The sequence below is a fragment of the Microcaecilia unicolor genome, chromosome 12 (assembly GCF_901765095.1).
Source record: "Microcaecilia unicolor chromosome 12, aMicUni1.1, whole genome shotgun sequence".
NCBI lineage: Eukaryota > Metazoa > Chordata > Amphibia > Gymnophiona > Siphonopidae > Microcaecilia > Microcaecilia unicolor.
In genome coordinates this window covers 69,961,524-69,980,241 of record NC_044042.1, presented here as the reverse complement: position 1 = coordinate 69,980,241, position 18,718 = coordinate 69,961,524, and the positions used below count along the sequence as shown (strand labels likewise).

General features: G+C 44.7%; 1 protein-coding gene across 1 annotated transcript in view; it reads right to left on the bottom strand.

Moving 5' to 3' along the window:
- PPP1R1B (protein phosphatase 1 regulatory inhibitor subunit 1B) overlaps positions 1–18,718 on the bottom strand; it is a 49,564-nt gene that overhangs the window by 23,390 nt on the left and 7,456 nt on the right. The window contains exons 2-4 of the mRNA XM_030221120.1: positions 8,192–8,252; positions 5,618–5,640; positions 1,075–1,150 (exon numbers count right to left, since the gene is read on the bottom strand). Of these exons, the coding sequence (XP_030076980.1) occupies positions 1,075–1,150; positions 5,618–5,640; positions 8,192–8,252 (160 nt within the window). The remainder of the gene's footprint in view (positions 1–1,074; positions 1,151–5,617; positions 5,641–8,191; positions 8,253–18,718) is intronic.

Sequence of the window (18,718 nt, the reverse complement as noted above, 5' to 3'; positions counted from 1 at the left end):
GGAATAAACAGAAAACAAAACCAATGGTCAGCAGAGATGCAACATTTCCAGTTGGGGCTGGTGACCGCAGTTATTGCTGGGGATAGTCAGGAAGCAGAAATAAGGCCAGCGATGGACAAACATGACTCAACACAGCTGTGTTTTGGCCGACAAGGCCTGCATCAGGAGTCTCTTGGATTTTGTAAAATCATCCACTTGAAATGTTCTTTGTAGTAAGTGTGGCAAAACAACAAGCAAAGTGCTCCATGCACCAAATCGATCAAAGGCAGGGCTTTGTTTGAGGGGGTACTGAGTACTGGCACCTTTTCCATTGTCTGCTAAAATTGACCCACGGTCCCCAAGGTTTAATGAAAGAGCTCAGGCTCTACACACCAATTCTGCCTTGCCATAGATTCTGTGCCTGGTTGCAGGGAGCCTGGCTATTGTGGGGTGGATCCCTAGTGATCACCCCACCCCTGAAGGGTAGCCTGGCATTTGAGTACTGACACCTTTTTTGCTAGAATAAACACACTGATCAAAGGTAACTGTAAAAACAACCAATGAAGCGCACTGAACGTCAAGGCGGTCACAAGCTACTGACCTCCGAGTAAAAGCTCATAGTTTGAAAACAACAAAAAACTCACTACAAAGAACATCTCGAGTGGATGTTTTTGCAAAATCCAAGAGACTCCTGACGCAGGCCTTGTCGGCCAAAACACAGCTGTGTCGAGTCTCGTTTGGCCTACAATAAACTGTTTAATCCTCGGAAGCATCGTCTGCTTATTCCTGAGTCGTCTTTGCTCTTTCATAGCAGACACATGCCAAGGGTTCCAGGGTGTAGGTACGATGAGCCTGAGAGGGGGGGCTGAGTCCAGGGAGAGGGCATTGCAGCATCCTGCGTTTGCTCCTGCCACTGACACTAAGGGCCCTATTTATTAAGCCGTGCTATAGGTGCACTAACGTTTTTAGCACGCGCTGATTTTTAGAGCACGCTAAAAACGCTAGCGCACCTTAGTAAACAGGGACCAATTGTGTTCCAGTATCTGCCTTAACTAGGGCTAAACTGGGAAAGAAGATGAGGAGCCAGTACTCTACCTTGAAGAGATGGTGGGTTATAAGCACGGGGATTGGGTCTCTTTGTCTTGAGCAGGTAAGAGTCTCCCAAAGCTCTCTGGAAAGAGGAAGAAAAGGGGAGAATTACTGAAACACCCTCTCATTATTATTATTATTACAATATTTATTTCTCACCCATCAAAAATATTCTGGGCAAGTTACAAGCAACATACACAATTATAAAATCCAGTCAAAACAGTAACTTAACTAAATAATTTGACTCAATAAGATAAATCCCAATCTATAGCTAACGTGGCCACAATATCACTACAATCTATTTCAACATGTTTCATAAACAGTCAGTCCAAGTACAAAATATCAGTAAAACACAGTTGGCTGCAATGAAATTAACAGCCTATAGCAGGGGTGTGCTGGTAAATTTTTAACAACAGGCTCTTTCTCCGGATGTAGCCAGCTCTGCAGTTGGAAGGGCCAGGGGTGGCTGGGGGGGGGGGGGGGGGGGAGCAACACTTGCCTCTCTCTCCTCCCTCCCTTCGTGTGGGCATGCTAGGCATACCTTTGATGGCGGCCACAACTCCCAACATCTTGCTCTGAGCAGCATGCTGGAACTTCTCTCACATGCTCGAGAAGTCCCAGCCTGCTGCCCAGAGCTGGAAACAAGGAGCGGGGAGCAGCAGTAGTCTATTGACTTGGCTGGCAGGGCTCAGCATCCCCACCAGCAAAGTAAAAGAGAATTCAGCAGGGGGCCCAAGCCCACATTTTGGGAGCCAGTTGTTAAAGAAGCCATGGAGGGCCCTACTTTAACAACTGGCTCCCAAAATTCTTAAAAACGTAACAACCGGCTCTTGCGAGCCTGTGAGAGCCTGCTCCAGCACACCACTGGCCTATAGTCCCCCAAAGCCTTAATACATAGGAAAGTTTTAAATCTCTTCCTAAAAAGTAACATATCTGACTCTATCCTAATTTTAAGGGGGAGATGATGCCATGCCATGCAGAACCGGTGCGAGGGTGGTGAGTGCCTTAGCTGAACTTTCAGCCTTACACTCCCTCTCAATTAACTTTCAGGTCCCTAGACTCATGTCCCCATCCCAAGATTCTGATCATTACACTCCACAATCATGACCTTCAGACAAACATCTTAGAACAAGCAGATGAAAAAAATGTGCTGGTGATCCTTTCAGTTGTGTGGCTTAGACTGCAGCTGCTCTTTGCTGCCTCCCCCTCCCTACCCCGAAGCTGCTGCCCTGGGTGGCCACCTAGTCCTGTCTAATGCCTGGGCCAGCACTGATGCTATGGACCCTGCAATCTAAAACATTTGCAGGCCGATGCTCAAAACATAACACCAGTGTTAGAGGCGAATAGCGCTGGGGTAGTGCTGGCATTAGTGAGCGCAGAATGCTTAGAGGGCTCTAGCACGGGAGACGAATGTGTACACCAAGATTAGTGCAAATAGCATGCAAATGGATATTAATGAGATCATTCCCTATTCCTTCCCAATTCTAAGAACATAAGAATAGCCATAATGGGTCAGACCAATGGTCTATCTAGCCCAGTATCCTGCTTCCAACAGTGGCCAATCCACCTGGCAGAAACCCAAATAGTAGCAATATCCATGCTATCAATCCTAGGGCAAGCAGTTGCTTCCCCATGTCTGTCTCAATAGCAGACTATGGACTTTTTCTCCGGGAACTTCCAAACCTTTTTTAAACCCAGATACGCTAACCGCTGTTACTACATCCTCCAGCAAAGAGTTCCAGAGCTTAACTATTCTTTGAGTGAAAAAATATTTCCTCCTATTTGTTTTCAAAGTATTTCCTTGTAACTTCATTTAGTGTCTCCTAGTCTTTGTACTTTTTGAAAGAGTAAAAAAATCAACTCACTTCTACACCACTCCGGATTTTTTAGACCTCAATCATATCTCCCCTCATCCGTCTCTTTTCCAAGCTGAAGAGCTCGGAAAACAGCGCACAAAACAAAGCCGCCCTTATTGCTGAAAACCTAATGCCAGCTCGGAGCAAGTATTAGGGTGTTTAGAGAGAGGATTCGTCACGATTCTGTCTTTAAAATCTGCCAGTTTTGATTTCTTTTGGAAGTGGAAGAAAGCTCGTGCAAGCCAGTAAGTGATGATATTTAGAAATAAATGTGCATGAGTCCGAGCAAACCTGAAAATGAAAGCACACATTGGTGCCCGTTTCCTGCGCTTAAATATAAGCCTTTCAAGTTAAAAAAAAAAAAAAAGTAAAAGCCTATATTTAAAGGTACAGAAAGCAGAAGCTAATGTGTGCTTCGCCTTCGGGTTTGCCTGGCGCATGCGCACAAGAACAGAGCTTACTGCGAAGCTCTTCTGTGCATGTGCTAAGCACGTTCCCCTCTTGCTTTCACTTTTACAGCGTGCATATAATTTGAATACCGTTTCCTTTCAGCATTGCCATTGATGAGCTAGTTTTCTGCGCTTTTCTGGCGGTATGGGTTCGGAACTGTTGGCTTTACTGGAGTTCTAAGCATCAGACTATTGGTTTGGAGACTTTTTTTAAAGGAGTAACCTTCAGTGACGGGCAAAACAAACGCCTCTGCTGAGTACAATGAAGACCACACTGTGGAGAATGGACCTTTAAACCTCTCTACAAGCTAGTTAGAGCCTTTTGAATGTATAGTCTTCACATTCAATACAATCATTTAAATTATACACGTAAAAGTACCAGCAGCCAATGAAGTTTTACCAAATGCGGGGGACCTATTTTGTCCCACTAATGCTCCTCTACCAGTTAATGGTGATTAACCTATTACTGTGACAAACACAGAGCCCAGAGATACTGCAAGCAGGATTAGTGTGGCATCCTCCCTATCCCCTGTGTGCACTGGACAAAGACATCTTATTGTCCCTGGCAGACACAGCCAGCCACAGATGCCCTGACATACACACACTGCACAGACCCAGGCTCAATTACAGACACTTCTCCCTGTGCTCAATCACTGCAGTAGAGATTCAAGGACTTGTACTGCAGAGTACACTGCAGTCAGAAGGGAGTCCAAAACCCAGCACTTTCCCCACCAAACCGATTCCTGTATACACTAACTTTAAAACAGATGCTTGGAGAGTGGGGAAAAGGTTGACCTGAGCTGCCCACCCATTGACCGAGGTGCTCCATGTCTCTTCAGCACAATGTTGTAGGAGGAAACTTATCTAGATGGTGATAATAGAAATATTCCTCTCACTTAGCTTCACCCCACAGCCAGGGCTGAACATATGAAGGGCAATTCTATAACTAAGCGCATGTCTTTAAGCACCCTTTGTGCGCATAAATGTAGAGAAAATGAGCACTTATTCGCCTAGGCACTATTCTATAAGAGAACATAAGTGCTGTACACCCGGATTCTATGAATGGCACCTAAAGTAAGGCGTGGAATTTTGTGCCGGTCTGTATTTCCGCACATAACTTAATTGATCAGTTGGCACTCAATTGGCACTAAGGATCTATTAATTGGCCTTAACAAGCGTTAATTGGAGCTAATTAATAGTTACGCATGGAAATGTCTTACAAGGTATTCTATAAGCACCGCACCTATCTTCATTTCCAAAGTGGGCGTGGTCATGGGAAAGGCATGGATGGGTCAGGGGCATGGCTGGAAGTTAGGCACAGGGTCATAGAATACTTGTTACTCTGTTGTGGTTGGCGTAGATGCTGGCTCTTAACCTTAGTCGCTGAAATCCACAGCACAAATTCTATAAAATCAAGCATCATGCGGTGCTGCTGTTAGACCTTTGGATTTGGCACGGATCATAACGGCCCCTGAATCTGGCCCAGAACGTGTAACTGCAAGGGGGGGGGGTGCATGTGTGGGTGGAGCATGGGTGGAACATGGGCGGGGCTTTCACCTACATGTGTAACTTAGAGCATAGAGCTGCCAAATTACCCATTCCAGGAGGGAGACTTTTTGGCTGGTCCTGGTTTTAAACTTACATCCCAACACAGTGCAATATTTGTAGTCCATGATTCCACCCATTCAGATGAGTGCTGCAGGTCCCATAGTGCACCAGGATCAGGTTGGCAGAAATCCAGGACTGGCCCCCAAAATTCTCCTTCCTGGAATGGGTAACTTGACAGCTCTGTAAATTACACGTTTTCCAGCTGAACTAAGGTGCCTGCAATTATGCCAGGTCTATAGATGGTGATCTGTGGGCGCATTAGTGTTGGTGGTTATCCTAGTATTCTATAATGACACTGACGTGCCCAGGGGTTGTTGCAGATACACTCCTATACTGTGCTACTGAGGTGCCTGTTATGCAATTGCCCCATTAGAGCTTCCAGTCAACAGAATGTCTTTTGATTCAAGTTAAACTTTCTCTGCTGTTTGATCTCATGAAAGTTATGACCAAGGTTATAAGCAATCCCTGGCAAAATGCCGCAGGTAAGGGTTGGGCTGGGGGTTAAGGGAGGTGGATGTTCAGGTGGAGAGAATGGAGCCACCACTCTACAAACCTCTCAGGAGGCTCCCCCTGAGTTTATCTGATTATTTACCAGTCACCCACTGCCCAACATACATCAACATCAGCTTCACTGACCTGGCATGGAGAGGATTCTTCTTCTGCAAGAGACAGAGAGAAAATTGTAAAGATTTAAGAAGCTGTACAAACAAACCTGTTTTCAATCATGAAGAGGGCTCCACCCCAAACAGGGCACTTACGCAGTGCATGGGGGTGGGCATTACCATTTGTCAAGATGGCAGCACAGAGGAAGGGGAGACTAGGTATTGCTCCTGTCTCCAAATGTTGGAGATGCAGTAGGGGGGGGGGGGGGGTTGGAGGGGTTCTGAGGGGTAGTGGGGGAACCAAAGGGAAAATGGAGGGGGAGAGGTTGCAAGTAGCTACTTGGCCCAGGAGGTCCAGGGGCTGTGGACCCCCAAGGACATTTGTAGAGGTCGGAGTGTCCAAACAGTTGGGGGTATTGGGAGTATCTGGGGGAGGGGGGAATCAGGGATTCAAGGGGAGGTGCAATGAGAAGTGTTGGCTCTATATTAGTGTCAACAGGAGATCTTGTATAAGACTCCCAGTTGGCACTAATGAAGAGCTGTGCGCACAGGCTCTGGCGAGTTCTCTCATGTTGGTGCATATTTTTTGCGTTCAGCTTATTTGCATGTTATTTTAGTTACTGCACTGGAAAGCAACATTTGTATGTTACCTTTGCATTAGCAACACTCCAGTGGAGGAGTGGGCCTAGTGGTTAGAGTGGTGGACTTTGGTCCTGGGGAACTGGGTTTGATTCCCACTGCAGCTCCTTGTGACTCTGGGCAAGTCACTCAACCCCCCATTGCGACCAGTACAAAATAAGTACCTGAATATATGTAAACCGCTTTGAATGTAGTTGCAAAAACCTCAGAAAGGTGGTATATCAAGTCCCAGTTCCCTTTCCCTATTTGAGATTCTACATGGAATGTTGATACTATTGAGATTCTGTTGCTACTATTTGAGATTCTACATGGAATGTTAATGTTGCTATTCCTCTAGCAACATTCTATGTAGAAGCCTGCCCTTGCAGATCAGCCGCGCAGGCTTCTGTTTCTGTGAGTCTGACGTGCAGGACTTCAGACTAACAGAAACAGAAGCCTGCGCGGCCGCATTGCTGATCTGCAAGGGCAGGCTTCTACATGGAATGTTGCTAGTGGAGGAGTAGCCTAGTGGTTAGTGCAGTAGACTTTGATCCTGGGGAACTGAGTTCAATTCCCACTGCAGCTCCTTGTGACTCTGGGTAAGTCACTTAACCCTCCATTGCCCCTGGTACAAATAAGTACCTAAGCTGCATTGAGCCTGCCATGAGTGGGAAAGTGTGGGGTACAAATAAAAAAAAAAACACAAAAAACTGTGTGCTGAGTTTTAGTACACAGCCCTAACAGAAGATTACGGCAACAGTCACTCAATGTCTTCAGCACAGGAGGCCAGCCAAAGTTTCAGTACCAGCATTTGTGTGTGCACCTGCTCTGTGACTCCCAGCTGAGATCCACTCAATTTATTGAACAAAATCTTTTTTTTTAGTATGCTTAGTTACTGCACAGAGACAACAGATTGCAAAGTACAGATTGTGTTCTTCCTGTAGCTGACATTATCAGCAACACAGAGCTACAATTTCAGCTGGATCTCTACCTTGTCCTTTCCTAACTATGGAGTTAAGCAGCTAGATCATGTGGAAGGAAAATCCCTTCTTCTTCACAGTGGCTAAATTTCCTGAAAAAGTGGATGCCTCCAAAGGAGGCCCTGGGGCTAGGAATGGGAGGCGGGGAGATTTGGCCACCTAGTACTGATTTCCTGTGCTAGGCAGCAAAGTTCACAAAGTTTAACTGTGATCCAGAAAAGCCAGGTCTTAATCTAGGTGGCTGATTATGGACTGCCAACTTTGTGAGGACAACAACTAAGGAAAGAAACACACCCAGAGCTGTGTATTCTATTTACTCTGTGCAGTTTCTAAGTGACAGGTTAACACAGGAATCAAAGGACAGCCCCTGGCAGGGGAAACTGAAGGGATCATTAATCCAAAAAGTCAATAAGATTTTAAATCCTTACAAAGCATTAAGCCTAGGCTCAGATTCTGATTCTCTGAAGACATAAACAAGGGCAGTCTGTAACCAAAGATTGTAAAGGGTATGAGGATCCTGTCCTGGGCCCCTCCTCTTAACTCAGTTTCACTCTCTATCCCCCTTCCCATTTAACCTTAATGATAGATCCTCTATTGCTCCATGCCTCAGCCTTCTCACCATGCAATCCATGCTTGTAAACGATGTAAACAAACTGTAATACAGTGAATCTCCTCTTGAGTTTGCCCTCTTAAAGGCAGAAGTGCCCATGTGCTAGCAGCTATTACTATATTGCTGATCTGAAAGCCCCTGCACCTTTAAGAGGACTCAGGACAGACTGTAAGGAGACGCATTGTTGCAGCTAATTTACATCAGTGGCCCACCAAGAATGGATGCCCCATCCCCAATCAGGAAATTCAGCCCTGGACACAAATTGAATAGATGTGATGGTCTTATTCCTGCTCTGCTGGATTTGTTGACATCTTACACATGCACTTCATTCACCACGGCTGGGGGCACTGTTTACTTGTCCCCCCCCCCCCCCCCCCACAAACACACTTCTGGATCTCACCTGGAGAGGAGGGATCTGACACACGAAAAAGTGTGGCTGGGGTAGGTCTCCGACGCCGAATCTATAGACAAAGAAAAAGTTCTGTATGTTTACTTATGTTTAAGAACTGAATTGGTCAAGGTCAATGCAAAAGCAAGAAAGTCAAACTTACACCTTTACCTACAATCTTCTCTTTTTAATTTAGCCTGAAAGTATGGGCAGAAAATGATATCATTATCACAAGCCAAAGCCTCAAGCTTTAAGGGCTATGAATATGACATCAGATACTGCCTGAGGAAGGGAGAAGAGATTTTATACTGGCCTAATAAAAGATATCACTTCTGCCCGGTTACTCACTGGCGTTCTCTGATGGATTAAAGCTCTTTCCCTTTTGATTTCCCTGCTACAGGCCTGGTTTTTTGTTAGTGCACAGAGATCAATGTCCCCACCACGAAGGGCCTCAGTGTTCTTCTACTGAACAAAACTATATGACAGCATGACGCTATGAACTGCTTCACTATGAATCTACTGTGCAGTTCGTCACTTTATTGCACCGTAACTTGGAGTAAGGATAACTTGACTCTAATTTCTTTAGACAACTTTTTTTTGGCATTGCATTTCAAACTGTAAACATGCAATTAAACTTGACATAGACATCTGTCTGTCACAGGAGCTATCCAGACCCTGGTGCTGAACGTTAGTGAAAGGTACTTTAGTACAATGTTTCCCAAGTCCAGTCCTAGGGTACCCCCTTGCCAGTCAGTTTTTCAGGATATCCACAATGAAAATGCATGAACTTGATTTGCAGACACTGCCTCTATTATATGCAAATCTATTTCATGCATATTCATTGTGGATATCCTGAAACCCTGACTGGCAAGGGCTATTCCAGGCCCGCACTTGGGAAACACTGCCTTAATAAACCCCAAGGTTTATTGGCCAGTTTGTGCCTTAAAAAAAACAAAAACAAAATAAGTACCCATGATGCCGTTTTCAAATCTCCTAATTCCACAATTTTTGTGTAGTTGAGGGCAACTTATTTCTTTCAAATCACCGTGGGAAGAGCTGGGAGAGGGGAATGTAGAACTGTTTATTTATCTTGAACCATGGAAGCATCCCACGCTGGACATTTCCCATCCATGTGGAGGGCAATGCTAGAACAGGGTATCTAAATGGGTAGTCAGCCATTAGAGGCCTGCTTTCCTTCTAAGCATAACCAGGCATATTCTCAAATACCAGCCACAGGGCTGTTGTAAATACTTGTGCCTAGATGCCAGAGATACAGGTGTAACTTACAGTGTTCTCTAAATCAGTGTTTCCCAAGTCCACCCTGGAGTCAGTGACGATCCTAGGTCGGCTGCCACCTGGGGTGGATCGCCGATGCGCACACACACCCCGGGTGCAGCCTGACACCCCCCCCCCCCCGGCGCAATGACACCCCTCCCGGCACATCAACCCCCCCCCCCCCGGGTGCATGCCGCTGGAAGGGTGCAGAGAGCAGCCGCGTGCCTCTCAGCTCCGCTGGCTCCCTGCTCCCTCTGCCCCGGAACAGGAAGTAACCGCTCTCTGCACCCCTCCAGCGGCGTGCACCCAGGGCGGACTGCCCCCACCGCCCCGCCCTTGATACGCTGCTGCCTGGAGTACCCCCCTTGCCAGTCAGGTTTTCAGGATATCCACATTAAATCTAAATGAAAGAGATTTGTATGCAGTCAATCCATGCATATTCCTTGTGGACATCCTGAAAACCTGACTGCCAAGGGGGCATTCCAGGACCAACTTGGGAAACACTGCTCTAAGTTATGTGCTCGTTTTGCCCATGCTCTGCCCAGACTTTGCCTGTGTGTACACTCACGTACCAAATATGCGCTTATTTACAGAATCATGCCTAGGCAGACTTTTGGCATTCACACGCATATGTACTCACATACACATGTACATGATGGTATTCCAGTCATATATTTGCCATATAAACGTTAACCCCTTGTTTACACAATCACCCCCTTACTAGCTAGAGGCCAAGAACTGATGGAATCAGACTGGCACTGTTAATAACTTTGCAATAGGATCACGGCTGACCCTTAAAGAAGGGGCCCTTGTCTCTGAGTATAAGTGCATATATTGCAGGCTGTTTCAAGGCCATGCCAGCTTTATGTAATCTTGTTATGAGACACTGTGACTCCCTGCAGAAAAGCAATATGGGGTTGCTTCCTTCAACTGATCTTTTATGAGAGGGAAGAAGAATAAAAGTGGACACTTTATTCCTTTGTCACTCCTCCACCATCTGATTCCCTCTTCTTTATCATTCAATCTTCTCTCATCCACTATTCTCATTCTCCTTCCACCACTCTCCACCATTCAGTCTCGTCTCCTCCATTAACCTGTTCCCTTTTTTTCATCATTCAGTCTCTTCTCCTGCATTGTCTTGTTCGCCCTTCTTCACCGTTCACTCTCACTATTTCATTCTCCCTCCTCCACCATCCCATTCTCTCTCTTCCATTAATTTTCTTTAATGCTCAGATTTGATATCCACTGTCTCAACAACACAACTCAATGCCTACAATAATCCAACAATACACAGCAATTACAACCAAAAATATCCACCCACAACATCCATCACAACCCTCTCACAACCCTCACCCCAGCGCTAACTGCCTAAGCATTCAATGGGTGGTTCAGAGCAGAGTCGGCATTTAACTGGTATTCAGCCTTAACAGCTTAAGTTAAACTGTCCAAAGATAGGGGGGGGGGTCCTATGTGGTCCTATTTGGCCCACTAACTTAACCAGTTAAGGGCTGGATATCTGGTTAAGTGCTGACTCTGCCCTGAGTCTGCCCCTAGACCACCCATGAATAGATGGTTTCGCTTAGATCAGTGGTTCCCAAACCTGGTCCTGGATGCACCCCCTAGCCAGTCAGGTTTTCAGGATACCCACAATGAATATTCATAAGAGAGATTTGCATGCACTGCCTCCACTACATGCAAATCTATCTCATGAATATTCATTGTGGATATCCTGAAAACCTGACCGGCTGGGGTGCCTCCAGGGCCAGGCTTGGGAACCACTGGCTTAGATGGTTAGTGCTGATATTCAGCGGTACTATCTGGTTAAGTGCAGCAGAATATCAGCCGATAGCCCTACACAGGCGATTTAAACGGGTGGGAGCCTCTCCTGATTGGCAACATCCCTTTGATACTGACTCCAAAGGAAATACTTGCAGGAAGCTGTGCTGTTGGGAGCCTGGGAATTGTAGGGTCCACGAACCTGGAAGTAGGGGCTGCAAACCCCCTAGGAGGAGTGGCCTAGTGGTTAGGGTGGTGGACTTTGGTCCTGGGGAACTGAGGAACTGAGTTCGATTCCCACTTCAGGCACAGGCAGCTCCTTGTGACTCTGGGCAAGTCACTTAACCCTCCATTGCCCCATGTAAGTCGCATTGAGCCTGCCATGAGTAAAAAGCGCGGGGTACAAATGTAACAAAAATAGAATAGATACTATTGGAGATTCTACATGGAATGTTGCTACTATTGGAGATTCTACATGGAATGTTGCTATTCCACTAGCAACATTCCATGTAGAAGGCTGCGCAGGCTTCTGTTTCTGTGAGTCTGACGTCCTGCACGTACGTGCAGGACGTCAGACTCACAGAAGCAGAAGCAGAAGCCTGCGCGGCCACATTGGTGATCTGCAAGGGCCGACTTCTACATGGAATGTTGCTAGTGGAATAGCGGAATAGCAACATTCCATGTAGAATCTCAAATAGTAGCAACAGTGGAGGAGTGGCCTAGTGGTTAGGGTGGTAGACTTTGGTCCTGGGGAACTGAGGAACTGTGTTCGATTCCCACTTCAGGCACAGGCAGCTCCTTGTGACTCTGGGCAAGTCACTTAACCCTCCATTGCCCCATGTAAGCCACATTGAGCCTGCCATGAGTGGGAAAGCGCAGGGTACAAATGTAACAAAAAAAAAGGATTGGCATGCAGGGGAAGATGCTTTTCTGGGGATGCAAAAACAGGAGTGGAAGCTGTTCTGTACTGGTTGAGCTGAACAGTACAGAGGAGGTCTGGACGAGTAAGAGTGGGCTAGCCTACAGTAGACCCTCTACAAGATTTTGATAATGAAACTCAACAGTCATGATCATCACACAAACATCCAGGTTAAAGTGTGCGCTGATGATTCTTTGAGTTTGTGTGGTTGTCAAGACCCATTGTGTTACTTTTATTTATTTATTTAGTTTTGGGGATTTATGAAGAGATTCACCCAAGGCTGTGTACAGCAGGTACAGTTTAACATGAAACTTACAATTTTGTTTACAGCATAACAATAGTAAAATAACCAAGAATAAACTAAATACGATAAATAAGGTAAACTTGAAAACAGTAAATTGAAACCTAATACTAGAGTTTTCTGCATTTTGATATGGAGTGTACTACAGTATAGTTGACATAATTGTGCATTTGTATTGTAATTCCTAGACATTTTGGTCTGGTATCTTGCTGGTGTGATCTGCCCTGAACTCTGTACTTAGTGGCAGAATAGAAGACATAATAATAATTGCAGCTGCTCTTTGCTGACCCAAGAAGCTGCTGCCCTGGGCAACTGCCTAGTCATGCCTAATGATTGGGCTGGCTCTGAAACTGACAGCAAGTTAGAGGTAGTGCTGGAGTCAGTAGAAACTGCAGACTTGTGGCAGTAGGAGGCTCACACCAGGGGTGGGAAAGGCTTGTGCTGCAGTGAGGAAAAGAACAGTTGGAAGCAGCTGAGAGCAAAACATCAAAGAGGAAAGCTGCTATCTGGTGCTGTTCTGTGAGCGGAGGCTTCTTATAGTGAATCTGAGGTTTCCTGTGAAGTAGGGGCTAAACAGAGAATTTAAGAATGTGAAAGACATATTCCGGCTGATATTCAGTGCTTTGCTGGTCAAATTAAGTTGGGCCACCGAAATAGCAGGCCTATCTTTGGCCACTATAAACTTAACTGGCCAGTGCTGAATATTAACTTAGCCAGTTAAGTTTATAGCAGCCCAAAATTCCCAGATATTCCATGCTGGTCACCGGAAACAACCTGGCATTGACTATCTGGGCTCAGCGCTGACTGAGGGACTTAGCTGGCCTGTCTCTCATGAGCTGAATATCGTCCCCATTAGAAATAAAAGGAAAAATGGTCAAGGAGACTGTGTCCGTGACTCGATATGCCGAATGGGTTGTGCTGTATGAATTGGGTGTGTGACAAATAGTCTGTGTGGTTCTATGGGTGACTGATTTAAAAGCAAAACAGGACCAACCATCCCCCCCCCCCCCCCCCCATTTTACTGCATGTTCTGAAAAACAGTTGGCTTGCTTAGTATGACGTTTGGAATCGAAGAGTGACACTAGTGTGACTGGGAAGAGGGAGCCTGGGTAAAGAACTATCACAACTGAAAGGAAATTTTCTTGGGTTAAAAAAAGGGGGGGGGGGGGAAATAAAGCAGAAGCAGGGCTGATACCACTGAAGAAGTGTTCAATCATAGCCTCCTGTAAGCTGAGAGTGCAGTAATAGAAAAAAATGGAATATTGCACTGTAACAAGCTAATCTGACAAATCCTGATTTCTTGATTTAAAGAAAATTACTTTTCCATTGGAGTGATTGAAAGATGTAGATTGCTTTCAAGTTTACTCAATATCCTGTATCCCAACTATGGGAGGAACCATTGAGGTGGCTTACAGTCTAAATTAAACAAAAATTAAAAAAAAAAAAAAGAATAAAATTAAAAAAGACAAGACCTGAGACAATTGGAGAGGGGACATATTACAATTTAGATAGCAAAGATGGGAAGGTTAAAACAGAAGGTACATGCCTTTGTATTCACAGTCACAGCAAAACCTGCCGAGTCCCAGAAAGAGCGAAAAAAAAAAAAAGAAAAAAAAAACTTAAAGAATAGAAAATGCGTCCTTGTAAAGAAAAGTTTTTAACTCAGTTTTAAATGTATTCAAAGAATGAAATTGCCTTAAATGTACTGGCAGCGAATTCCAGAGTTCTGGAGCTTGACCTGAGAAAATACTGTGTTTGGTATGTTCATGGTTTATTTCTCTGTAAGTAGAAACATTAAGACGGTGATGTTTGGCATGACATATCTAGGCATTTCAGGAACGTTTGTTAGCTTGGCTCACAGTAACTGAAATTTTGTGTGTGCCACTGTATATGAGACAAATGTATATATTAAAAAAAATAAAATCAATTATTATCAAGAAACTGATGTAGACCCACATTTTAAAAGCCAGAAACAGTCAATGGGTCGAGAAGAGATGTAGATAGAGGATTCAGCAGGCCAGGAAAGAAAAGGAAAAAAGGGTAGTTAGTTAGGAAAATCCCTTTCTTTTATTTTTATGGGTAAGTAGAGACACAGTGGGATCAATATTCAGCCAGTGGTGGTGAGCGGTTTTTTTTAGCTGCCGCCGGTGTTATTCCTGGATATTCAATGCCGGGTCATGTCTGGACACTGGCGTTGAATATCCGGGTTTATGCAACCAGCTATGTCTTATGTAGTTAAATGCAATATTCAGCACTTAACCACATAAGCAGGCACCACACAAATGGGCCCCTTTACTAAGCTGCGGTAAAGGGGGCCCTGTGCTAGCGTTGGCAGCTGTTTTTGTCACATGCTGATGCCCTTTCTACCCCCAGCCGAAAAGAGAAATGGCCACGTGGTAAGATTGCATTTACCACCGGGTAACTGTTGTGGTAAATAAATAGGGACCTATTTTCCCTAGTACCGGAAATGGTGTGCGCTGGGGATGAACTAATGCCGGCGCCCGTGTTGAAACCAATGGTAGTTCCGGATTACTACGTGGTAAATTTACCGCTGCTTTGTAAAAGGGCCCCAAAGGAGTGGAGGAGTGGCCTAGTGGTTAGGGTGGTGGACTTTGGTCCTGGGGAACTGAGGAACTGAGTTTGATTCCCGGCACAGGCAGCTCCTTGTGACTCTGGGCAAGTCACTTAACCCTCCATTGCCCCATGTAAGCCGCATTGAGCCTGCCATGAGTGGGAAAGCGCGGGGTACAAATGTAACAAAAATAAAATAGATACTATTGGAGATTCTTAATGGAATGTTGCTACTATTGGAGATTCCACATGGAATGTTGCTATTCCACTAGCAACATTCCATGTAGAAGCCTGTGCGGCCTTCTACATGGAATGTTGCTAGTGGAGGAGTAGCCTAGTGGTTAGTGCACTGGACTTTGATCCTGGGGAACTGAGTTCGATTCCCACTGCAGCTCCTTGTGACTCTGGGCAAGTCACTTAACCCTCCATTGCCCAGGTACAAATAAGTACCTGTATACAATATGTAAGCTGCATTGAGCCTGCCATGAGTGGGAAAGCGCGGGGTAGAAATGTAACAAAAATAAAATAGATACTATTGGAGATTCTTAATGGAATGTTGCTACTATTGGAGATTCTACATGGAATGTTTATTCCACTAGCAACATTCCATGTAGAAGGCTGTGCAGGCTTCTGTTTCTGTGAGTCTGACATGCAGGACGTCAGACTCACAGAAGCAGAAGCCTGCGCAGCCACATTGGTGATCTGCAAGGGCCGACTTCTACATGGAATGTTGCTAGTGGAATAGCAACATTCAATGTAGAATCTCCAATAGTAGCAACAGTGGAGGAGTGGCCTAGTGGTTAGGGTGGTGGACTTTGGTCCTGAGGAACTGAGTTCAATTCCCACTTCAGGCACAGGCAGCTCCTTGTGACTCTGGGCAAGTCACTTTACCCTCCATTGCCTACTGCATTGAGCCTGCCATGAGTGGGAAAGCGTGGGGTACAAATGTAACAAAATAAGACAGGACTGAATTTTATGTGCTCTGATTTGACTGCTTAACCTAAGTGCTGAATATCGCCATTTAACTGCGTAAGTGCTGATTCCACTCCCAGACTGCCCACAAAACAGCCAGCTTTGAGTTTGGTGGTCTACGGTGATATTCAGTGGCAATAACTGGTTAAATGCCACTGAATATCAGTGGATAGTTCCAAACAAGCAATTTTACCACCCTGCAGCTGTTTCTGGCTGGTTAATTCGCTTTGAATATTGTCCCCAATAATAATAGATATCCTGCAAATGATGAACACATAAAAACAAGAAAGAACTACACGTTGGGAAGTTAGGTTTCTGTTTTTGATTTATTTCAGTCAGAGTAGTAGGATCTGCAACTGAAGAACCTGCAGCTGGAGTCTGGACCAGGACATCTCCAGACAGGTGCCTGACACAAGAAAGCAGGATCAGCAGGAGAAATAAGTAACTTAGCTAAAAGAAGAACAAAACCAGACATGTATTAGAGCACACTTGCTATTTTTTCCTGAGAAACCATAAGGAACTGAAACAGAATGTTTTCTCATACTTACAGTACCTGCTAGATTCATTGTCTAAGGGGGTCTTTTACTAAAGGTTAGCATGTGTTTATCTCCCACAGAACCCATTTTATTCCTATTGATATTCCTGCAGATAACATGCACTAAGTAATTTTTCTTTCTTGAGTATCAAAACCTGTTTGGAAAGAAAAAATTAGGAAAGAGTCAAGTTTCTTCAGAGAAACAAACTTTTGTAAGAAAATTCTGGCAAAATATAAGAAAACAATGGGTACTTATCTGATATGCACATTTGAAAGTGTCTCTGAATCTAGTTGCAAATATCTGTAAAATAAATGAAATGACACAGGGAAAACATGTATTGCTAAAACTTTTACTGAAGGAATCAAAACATTGTTTGCATAATTTAATTCTTACCTGAAAAAGTTGTCTGAGCTTGGAAAATATTGAGCTTTTGTTAGCTAAATTTTAAAATCTAAGAACAATGAGAAAGAAAACTATTGTAATCAAAGTAAAGTTTACATCAAAAAGCCCAATACCTGAAATGGTTTACCAGGAAGGAGAGGCTCCTACTTAACATAAGAACATGAGAATAGCCATAGGGGGTCAGACAAATGGTCCATCTAGCCCATTATACTGTTTCCAAGTACCTGACAGAATCCAAAATAACTGATCCCAGGGACTAACAATGGCTTCCCCCATGTCTATCTCAATAGCAGACTATGGACTTTCCCTCCAGGAACTTGTCCAACCCCTTTTTTAAACCCAGATATGCTAACCACTGTTACCACATCCTCTGGCAACTAGTTCCAGAGCTTAACTATTCATTGCATGAAAATAATTTTCTCCTGTTTGTTTTAAATGTATTTCCATGTAACTTCATTGAATGTCCTCTAGTCTTTGTACTTTTTGAAAGAGTGAAAAATTGATTCACTTTTACCTATTCTACACCACTCAGGATTTTGTAGTCCTCAATCATATCACACCTCAGCCATCTGTTTTCAAAGCTGAAGAGCCCTAACTAACCTTTTTAGCTTTTCCTCATATGAGAGGAGCTCCATCCCCTTTATCATTTTGGCCGCTCTTCTTTGAACCGTTTCTAATTCTGATATAACTTTTTTTGAGATACAGTGACAAGAACTGAACACAATACTCAAGGTAAGGGTACACCATGGAGCGATACAGAGGCATTATAGTATTCTTTGTCTTACTTTCTATCCCTTCCGTAATAATTCCTAGCATCTTGTTTGCTTTTGTGGCTGCACACTGGACAGAAGATTTTGTCTTATCCACGATGACACCTATAGCTTTTTCTTGGGTGCTGACTTCTAGGGTGGAACCTAGCATCAAATAACTATGATTTGGATTATTCTTCCCAATGTATATCACTTTCTACCTATCTGCATTAAACCTCATCTGCCATTTGGATGCCCAGCTTCCAACTTCCTGCTCCATTAATTATGCTGAGGAGGTTGGGAGCAGATATTGCTGTGGCATTATCCAGTTAGTGCTGGTGCAGTCTGAGGACAGCCTGGAAGTCATCTGGGCCTGCTGAACTGTTCAAAAGGCAGTCCTAACTATACCCAGATAGCTTTTATAGTAACATAGTAAACATAGTAGATGATGGCAGATAAAGATCTGAACAGTCCATCCAGTCTGCCCAACAAGATAAACTCATTTTACATGGTATGTGATGTATACCCGAGTTTGATTTGTCCTTGCCATTCTCAGGGCACAGACTGTAGAACTCTGCCCAGCACTGTTCTTGTACTAAAAATTCTGAAGTTAACATCGAAACCCCTTAAATTTACACTCCAGCCCATCCATATATATTCAGTTATGATCAGGGCGTAGACCGTTGAAGTCTGCCCAGCACTGATTTGCTTCCTAATTACTGGCATTGCCACCCAATCTCCGCTAAGATTCCGTAGATCCATTCCTTCTAAACAGGATTCCTTTGTGTTTATCCCACACATGTTTGAATTCCATTACTATGTTCATCTCCACCACCTACAGTAGGAAGGCATTCCATGTATCTACCACCATTTCTGTTAAAAATTAGTTCCTGACATTACTCCTGAGCAGGGCTGCCGAGAGACTGGGCCGGGCCTGGGGCAAGACTGCCCCTGGGGCCCCACTGCCACCCCCCGAGGTTGTTGTCGCCCCCCCCTCAACCCGCCCCCCTCCGTTTACCACTGGGCTGGGCCCCCCTG